The sequence below is a fragment of the Bactrocera oleae genome, chromosome 4 (genome assembly GCF_042242935.1).
Source record: "Bactrocera oleae isolate idBacOlea1 chromosome 4, idBacOlea1, whole genome shotgun sequence".
Taxonomy (NCBI): Eukaryota; Metazoa; Arthropoda; class Insecta; order Diptera; family Tephritidae; genus Bactrocera; species Bactrocera oleae.
In genome coordinates, this window is record NC_091538.1 from 57,875,749 (window position 1) to 57,885,700 (window position 9,952).

The 9,952-nt window shown below is 35.5% G+C and overlaps 1 protein-coding gene across 1 annotated transcript; it reads right to left on the bottom strand.

Annotated features, from left to right (window-relative positions):
* Positions 1-6,244: 6,244 nt before the first annotated feature.
* On the bottom strand, positions 6,245-9,705 carry LOC106618321 (gamma-butyrobetaine dioxygenase). The gene is made up of 5 exons (XM_036359451.2): positions 9,327-9,705; positions 9,044-9,260; positions 7,304-7,430; positions 6,914-7,222; positions 6,245-6,709 (listed from the first exon to the last, which is right to left on the bottom strand). Exons 1-5 carry the CDS (start codon positions 9,606-9,608, stop codon positions 6,361-6,363), a joined length of 1,284 nt encoding a protein of 427 aa, XP_036215344.2. The 5' UTR covers positions 9,609-9,705; the 3' UTR covers positions 6,245-6,360.
* Positions 9,706-9,952: the final 247 nt, after the last annotated feature.

A 9,952-nucleotide genomic window follows, 5' to 3' on the forward strand; every position in this document is an offset into this window, starting at 1 on the left:
GACCCTCTAGCAAGTGTAGTATTTTCTGGCGCTGAGATACCCTTACATCAGCTCGTAAACGATACTTTGGAACTTTCCCTTGACTATGAGTGTTGCATCGTCTGCTTAGATAATTATCCAGGAACCACAATCTCCAAGTTTAGTAACGACCATGATCTATAGAAGAGGAGAAAACACCCATTATTTGAGACTAGCCATGAGGCAATAATTTTCGATCATGACAAGGTTCAGCCTCATGTTACAGGACCCGTTAAAAGTTATTTGAAAAACAGTGGCCGAGAAGTTTTGCCTCACCCACTTTTTAGCCCAAACCTTGCCACTTCTGACGGCAATTTTTTCCGGTCGATTCAGAACGCTCTCATTAAAATACGATACACATCAGAACAGGGTATTAAAATTTGGCTTGATTCATTGTTGTCCGTCAGGATGGGGTAGTTCTAAAAAATGTTATACCATCAGTTGGACAATGCTTTGAATATTACTGCAAATGTTTTTCTTAAATAATAATTTCATACTCAAAGTTATCTCAAGATACTTGATTGGTTTAATTGAGTTAATAGAGGACAGACTATAAATAAGAGACTTCAAGTTCATCCTGCTAAGCAGCGTTGAATGCATGGCAATATAAACGTATAAAATACAAATCTAATAGAAGAAATTAACTCATATAACATTTATAAATACTATGAACGAATCGAAACTTTGTATCCCTTCAAAGACTGTTAACTAGGCATAGTTTTCTCAAATTATTGTATTTATAAAAGCGGAATTAACGTAATTTAAAATAACTATTGTTCAGAGTACAACATATTGCGAGACTATAAATATAATAATCCCAGAGTCTTATTCAAAAGTATACATACAACGCACGCCCACAACACTTTAGTTTCCACTAATTGCAACACCGTAATCAATTCTCGAGTGCTTGACCAAAAAATACTTAAAATTCAAAACACAAACAAAAACCATTATTCTTTAAATAAGAACCTGCCAAATTATGTATTTCTTAAATTGAAATTCAAATGAGTTCACGGATTTTGGTCATTGACTCCGACTTACAAACGCTTAGGTATGACCGACCACATTGTAACGCTCCTGAGGGCAAGCTTTTATGTCTGACTGTGTCTGTGTACTTTCATAAATCTGTCGGTTAATAACATGCTGCTTTTATTTTATTGCATAACCGCTGTTGTTGCTTTTTTGCCACCCTTTGTGTGTGGAAAACCACACACACGCCCATACAAGAAGGCAAAGAAAAATGTGCAGGAAAACCCTTTTCTTATGGTACTGCTTTAGCGGAGATATTATCGCCAAAGCCTTGTGTAATTCCGTTTTGCCACTTGCCACCAAACAAGCTGTACCCTTATATGCGTTTGTATTTTGTGGCCAGCAACTGTTGCTGCCACCACTTTTACTCCCTCAGGTAATTTTGCAAATCTTTTTATTTATGTCAATGCGCATTTTGTACGCTCTCAATGTGGTTGTTATTGTTGGAATGTTTACGGAATTGTTCTTTTTTTCGCACCCTTTCTTTTTTGGGTAATTCTTTGCTTTTTTGCCACCATACAAAAACAATTTCGTAGCCAAATGAGCTAAAGTTCGACGGAGTACCGAAACGGGTGCCAACATACATACATACAAATGTCATGTGACAAAAGCCAACATATGATTACACTTTATGCTTCTCTTTCCTTGAGTTCATCTTCTTCTTTCTTAACTTCATCCCACCACTAAATCCTACTAATAATGCGGTTTGTTGCAAGCATATCAAGAATATGTAGAAATATGTCCAGGGTCATAAGCTTGTGGCTGCAAATGATTTTACTATGAAGCTCAAAGGACTAAGGTGAAAGGGTTCAACACATATCGTAACATTTCGTATGCGTTATCGTCTTTAGCCTCATCATCCAATTCGCATTTCTGTTGTCCTTTTCGTTGTTTATAAGTTCATAAAAGTCAACGAGCCGCATAGTGAACGCACATGAACATCCTCACACTTACATCCGCAAGTGTCTTCCAGCTCGAAGTGCCTAAAAAATCCGCATATTATCCTCTACTGTGCCAAATACTCCACAACATATGTACATACAACATATATGAAAAGAAATCCCACATAAGCGCAACCGAAACTGAAAGAGTTCAAGGCGACATGTGAAATGTTTACATACCGAATTTCATCTCCCTTCAACAACTTCAGCACACTTTCACCCTCCATTTCGTACGCTCCCTTCGTTCGCTTACTTGACACACGTGAATTTTTATCGTTCAGCGAGTGCATAAAAGAATTTGTAGCAAATTCAATTTTCCCCGAATATACCCTGACATTTGTATTTTAATACAATAGCAACAACAACAGTGTCTACAACATATGATATTGCAGGGTGTTGGTATGGCATGCCATAATGTGTAATTGAAAACTTACACTGTATAGCGCCCTTGGGAAGGAAAGCGCCTGGCGCCAGGCATAAACCTTTTAGGTTTAGAGGTGTGGGGGGAAAAAGAACGCAATAAGACAATACCAATGCTCCAAAAGTAGTGATTATAAAGGTTTCAATACTAATAATGTTATTGGTAACTTTAATTATTGCACGTGACTATTAGTTTATGGGGCGTAGGTTCGAGACAAAGGTGCAAACAACTCGCAAAATAACAAGTGCGAAAAAAAACACTCCTGCAGAAAATCAACTCATCAAAACTTGATTCAAACTCGATTAAAATGCTCAAAGTTAAGACATAAAACAGTGGAGGATATAAATATTATCCAATAACGCATTTCTGATAGCCCAAAGGAACCTAACACAAGAACTCTTGAAGTTCTTTCAAATATCGTCAGTAGACAATGTCTAATTCATAGAATAAACCAACTCTAAGTGAAAAATTCAATAAAGGCTTAGTGGCATGATGTACATTTCCTCGTTGACGATGGAAAGGTAAGGTTTGCCAACCCTCTTCTTTCATTTCTCAAGGAAAATGTTGCCTCATTATATATATGGCAACATTATAAAAATACTCCATTACACCTTGTAAAAATTTTAATTTTTTTAAGGAACAAAAAAATTACAACCAATTCATTCGCAATTTAAATTACTAGACTAGGGTATATTCATTTTAGAATGCTGCGTTTTTTCGATATTTAGTCAAAATAAAGAATAAAGTAAGAGAAAACGTTAACTTCGGTTGCACCGAAGCTATAATATACTTCACAAGTACAAAAGTTTCCGCTCGTTCAGTTTGTATGGCAGTTATATGATATAGTGATATGATCTGAACAATTTTTTCGGTGATTAAATTTCTGCATTAAGTTATGGTCCATGCCAAATATCGTAAAAAAGTTTCGCATACAAATACAAGCAGTGGATTCCGATTGTTCCATTTGTGTGGCAGCTATATGTTTTAGTGGTCCTATATCGGCCGTTCCGACATTTTTATTTTTAATAAAAAATTACAGGGTCAAACACATAGTTAGGGCAAGTTTGCCCAAAATTTGGTGAAAGAAAAAAAATTCTTTCTTAACGATAAAAATTAAAAACCAAATCAACATTATTTTAACTTTTCACATAATTTTTGGGGTTATGTGAAAAAGATGTTAACACAAAAATTGTAAATCTCTTTATTACCTACAATTTTGCGACTTGACTTTTTTCTACAGGATTTGTACAATAGTTTTGCTGGAAATCGAGATAAACCGTTTTGAACCCTTGAAAATTTAACTCGCTCCTCCTCTTCCTCTTCCTAATCACAGATCGCCCTTAAATTTGTATTTCTTTAATTTTTGTTATTTTATCTTTTTTTCCAATGAGTTTCTACCTATTATGAATATTTTGAACTGTTTACGATTTTCAAAGGCTTCTGCACTGGCCTATGTTATATTGAGCTTAATAAAATTGATTTTGTAGAAAAACTTGATTAAAAAAAATTACAATCAAAAACGCTAAATACACAATTGCTGGCCAACTCTACCCTTACGCTTTGAGTAGGGTAGGAAATGTTGCACCTTATTTTCGTTAGAAAGCAACATTCTGTGAAAATAACAAATGAACCTGAAAAAATATTGAGAAACGAACACACAACTTTTACAGCCCGAGCATAAGGGGGGGGGGGTGAGAAAAGAAACGCTATTAGTCAGAGGCACATCACACATGTAGGTATCTGCAACTAATAAATTTCTATTGAACATAAAATGGAATCAAATCAAGTTGTAGCTATCAATGGATGTAATTAGAAATCACTAAAAACGGTACAGTCGTTTTTGGGTTATAAATGGCATAACTAATCCGGTTTTGTTTTGTTTATATAGATGTCTCCGCCCCCTTAAATAATGGTTATTTATTTGAGTGAAAATTATTTATGACTTAATCAACATTTGTATACTAAGAAAGCTAACTCCAGCAGTCCAAATAGTTTGTTAGTACCCGAATACGGAAATCTCCGTATAGCGAATACCTCTGTCTTCGGATACCCGTCCGTATCGAACAATATGTGAGGTATCCTAAGGAGTTACATGAGTTTCACGGTTAAAAAAAATCGATTTTTTTAATGTCTTATTTAATTCTATAACATATAGAGAATATTGATCCGAGTAATAGTATTATACATACAGCCTTGAAAAGCTGCGTGTTCCAGTATAAAGTCACTTAAAACTTTAAACGCGTTTTACTCGAAACTGTGTTATTAAAGTCGGTACAAGTACTCAACCGATCTCAATGAAATTTCACACAGGTCTTCGAGATATAATTTACAAAGTCTTGAACGAAGGATTATTTTTTCAATTGGAACTCTTAAAAAAACGACAAATTTTCACAAAACTTTGAATTTTTTTTGTAAAAAGGAATGCCAAAAATACAATTTTCACTTTTTTTTTTTTCTTCATCCAATTCCTAGTTTATGGTCTGAATTAACAAAGGTATTTTTGTCTTTTTACCCCATATGATACTGCAAGACGGTCTGCTGTCAACGCGGCGGTACCTTTTTTCCGAGGGCCTGTCCGAACTGACGTCGTAATTGCCGATTTTGAACATTTTCGTCTGAAAACCATTGCAAAATATGTGTCTTTTGAATAATAAAAAGTAATTTTTATTGAAAATAGATCATTGTTTTGCACGAGGAAACCCATTTAGCACCTTTAATGAAGCTAAGTAATATCTGAGTTTCTATAGGCACCAATAATTTGTTTGGTGTAAAATTGGGTAGTTGTAGATTGGATCATATTGAGTTCAATACTCTAAGATGTCGAAGCCATAAAATTATAATCCACTATAGTGAAGTATGTGACTTCCATCTCAATCATTTTGACATTTGGTATAGAAATATACCCTGAGCAAGGTAGATGTTATTAAGTTTGACACGAAATTTGTAACACCCAGTATAGGCTAGTAGCTGCCACACAAACTGACCGATCAAAATCAATTTCTTGAATGGAATCTTTTGTAATTGTGAAGGGTATTATTGCTTCGGTGCATTAGAAGTTAATGTTTTGCCATGCTTTAATAAGTGTTTGAATTTATATATTATTGAGAAGAAATTTCTTTGTTTTTACTTGAAATCATCCAAATTTGATAGGGCTATAGTCATAGACACAAAATTAAAATAATTAAAGAACAATTGACCATTAAAAATTAAAAATTAATGTATAAAAAATAATCGAGGATTATTTATTATAAATGATGTTGTAGAGTTAACAGATCACAGAAATTATCATTTCGAATTTCTGAATCGATTACAAACCAAAATGTTCACCTAATGACGAAATAACATAAACTATATAATTCAAAATTTTATTTTAAAATACTTGTTAATGTGATAAAAAAAGTGGTGGTTATTCTTCTGTATGCGACAAGACAAAAAATTTAAATGAAAACACATAAAAATTATCAAAAAAGTGGGGATATAAAATTGTACATTATAGTAAAAACCCAAGATTGTATGAGAATAAGAATCGCTACCTATTTCTACATTCACAATAAAAATTTGAAAGTTAGATTCTGGGTTGTTACTATTGGTATTTAATCATTTAGCGCACGTTTAGCACTTTTAGAAGATCTGACCTCTTCCAAAACATTCCGACTACTTAGTTGCATTCAAATATGATAACAGATTCGGCTTAAATGAGCAAGGTCTAGCTACCAAAAATTAAAGGGCATTGCTTGATGGAATCGGTTGCAGAGATACTCATTCCGAACTAATAACTTAGATATCACTTGGATTCATCCAAAATTTTATTTAATTTCCAATAAAAGCAAAAATATTTTTAAATTTCTTTAATTTTATTTGCGCCTCCACCATTACACTTAAATCCGCAGAAACTTAATACTCAAATAAGCAAAGTCAATTTGCAACATACCCGCCCACTTGTCTATTGTTTCACGCATGCATCACCATGTCCACCGCCGTCTCGCACGACATCGCCGCACGCTTCAGCACACGCATCTTCGAGTAAACGATATCCCAGTCAACGAAGCCGCCTACAATGTGACGCACATTTCGTTCGGTGTCATCGTAGCCGGTGCGACCGTGTAGCATGCGTAGATTGTTGAAGGACAACACGTCGCCCGGTTCCGTTTTAAAGGTGACCGATTGCTCGTGAGCCATGCGTACGAATGTGGCGTTGGCCTCATACCAGGGCATCACCTTATCGACATCGATGCTGAAGTGACTGTCACGTTGAGGTACGCTGTGATTGATGCGCGCATATTTGCCATCTGCATCCAAGCTACAACAACAAGAGTAAATAAGAGGAGAGTAATATAAGTCGTGTATAAGTGATGGGCAAAGGGCAAAGCAACTGAAGAGCTATGTTACGTTTTAAGGAAGAACAGTTGTTATGCAATTATGGTAATTGGCGAGTATCTCAATGATGACTTGCAACGGATCAGCGAAGATTCATTGGCAATGAGTTATCGTCTGCTTGACTTACTTAATAACTGGCGCGCGCCACATATTATGGAAAGACTTATCAGCATCCATGCCGATGTCACACCAATTGATAAGTGTCTTTGCGAGCGTTTCGAAATGTTGCGGGTGATTGACGCGCAACTGATCGGCGATATTGAAGGCGTCCACTAGCTGATTCCAGCCGCCTTTGGAGCGTGATTGCTCGAGCGTGTGCAACAGCGTCACACTTGGCTTGTACTCATAATAGGGTAGATCGGTGTGCAGTGGTAGGGGCTCAGAGAGGTAGGAGTAATTCTTGGCTCCCGGACGTGAACGCACGCTGAATTCCTCACTGAAAGGTATACAATTACCAGTGCGTTTAAAGTAATGTTTTTATTTTTGAGAAGTTTTATATATTAATTATAGTATTTACCCATAAGTTGTCTTGCGTATGAAACCGATTCGATTGGCCAATGACTTTACAACGCCGATATCCAATGGTGAGTTCTTGAGCATTGCGATTCCGTGCACAGCCAAAGACTCCAGCCATTCCATGAGCACTAAGAAGTAAAATTGAATTAAATATCTCCGAATACATTCATCATACATAATTTAAATGTGTTTATATAATTTTTTTTTGTTATATTTGTGGACTTACATATACACTGTACACTCGATTATTTTCAAAAATATTTACACTACAACCTTAAATACAAATTTACAAAAAATAAATGAAAAAAGTGTAATAATAATATAAATACTTTCAACCTTAAACATTTTTAGATAAACATTTTTCAAATTTCTTAATATATTTGATTACAATTTTCAACTCCAGTCATCTTCTTACGCCCATTCAAACCTCTGGAAACAGTCTTCCAATAGTCTTGCTAAAAATCGCATACTCTTTTTTAATTAGTACAAAGGCTACCGGAACTTTGAAAATCCTTACAGGTATTAGCTATATGTGGAACAGGAAAAGTGCTGAATCGACACAAAAAGTTGCCCTTTCGTATTTGAATAAGTTATCCGTTATTTTCGGTAAAACGTAGACAATAGGCACTAAGGCCCTCATCTGGGGCTTGAAGATTAAAGCTATACTTTTGTAAGGTTTCATACCGACTTCTTCATTACTTTTTGATATATGCCATGCAATAAAGTGTGACTCGTACTGTTCCATTTAAACTGCGCGCAAAGCGAATTGATAAGCAAATCTTTCCAGATTGGTACAACTTCTTTTTATGTTCGTATGATGTTTGATCTACATATGTCAATTAGTATTTGCCAGCTATCTTTTTACGTCGCGAAAAGATTATCTGGCGATTTTTACCATGAAAACAAATTGGACAATTAGTTGGCTTGAAATTTTATGTTTCTAATAGAATCACAACTTCGAAATTGTTGAAAATGTTGCAGAAGTATTTGAGGGTATGTTTTATCGTATCTGGGTGGCATTTAGTGCCATGTATATAGGATTTCACTTAAAAGTGGGAAGTGCCACGCCCATTACTCAATTTTTACACAGATTTACATGAACCCTTAACAACTTTAGTCAACATAATTCTTTTATGGGTGCGGACATGATATTATTCGATTTAACCAATTATCGCCCTATATGAGGAAGGGCTAAAGAGAAATAATGTTGAACATGTTTAGTTGCCACACGTTTAGTAGCTTGTAATATAGACACATAAAACATATTAGAGTAGTAATGTCACGCCCACTTTCCAAAAATACTTTAATCACTAAAGCCCCTCCCTACTGGGATCCTCTACAATTGATGACTTAGTGCTAGCACTTTATAGTTTTTCCTCCTTTTTATTTTATGAGCATGGCAATGGCAAGATTAAGCCCATTTTAATGCCATGGATTTATACTCGCGTTATCGCTTGCACCGATAGACGAACAGATAGACAGTCCCAGGAATCCTCTTCAATTATATATTTTAATTTATTTTAAGTTACAAGCAACAGTTACGTGCATAAAGCTATTATACTCTATTGCAACATATTACCAGAGTATAAAAATATAAGTCTATATCTTTAAATTCAGTTTTTTGCGAAAAATATTAACAATAAGTTACTGATACTTAAGGAATTCACACATTCGCTACCAAAAAAGTTTATATTAACTACAGACACTTCGCCGTACGAATTGATAAATATTAAATGCTCACCTGCATCACTGCGCATCACATCCCAGTAATCAAACTGCTTCAATACCTTAACAAAATCATGCTTGCCCCAATGTTTCGACGCCGGTCGATACCATTCGCTTAAGTATTTCTCACGAGTTTTAGGCGAAAAGTCACGATCCTTCAACCAACTCAGCGCGAAGCTCGAGCTATGCTCATCGGACCAAAGAATATTTACCAACTGACGTAATTCGTCCACCTAGCCAATAGTGGACAGAAATTTTATTAAAAGTGTTCCAACACTATTTTTGTACAAAACACTAACCGTTACATCTCGAACTTTCACTTTCGTATCAAAATTATTCCAACGTAACGGTTTGCGACTCAGCGAATCGCGATGGAAACACTGCGCACACTGACAATTGTCACGCAACCAAATACCAGGGAATATCATCGAATTCGACTGCTGTGGCAGCTCCTTGATCAGCAGCATTTGATCCTCTGCGCGCACTGTGGCGCTAATGTGACGTAAAAGTGCGCCTGGTTGTTGCAATGTGCGCCCGGTCTTGAGTAGATTGTGCCAACAGTGGCGCGTTAATGTTGACATCTTTAAGAACTGGTGTTTTTTGTGGAATAATTAAATTTTAAATGCAAAATTAAGGGTGCATCCACCTAGCGCTGTCATCTTAAATGAAATGGAAGCTAAATTTAAGCGTTGTGAGCTTTTAAATCGTCGCAAAGTGCAACAAAGTTCATGCTTTCTCAAGCTGAGGAAATTTGCAAATTACTCATAATTACAAAAGATCAACGTTCGATTTCAACGTTTTAATGCAGTTTACTTAATTATTGAAAAACAAATACAACTTTGCTGCTCTCATTCAGCTTAGAGCAGTGACTCTTTGTTTTGTTTATGTTGAACAGCAAAAAAAAAAATATATTTATTTGCTGATA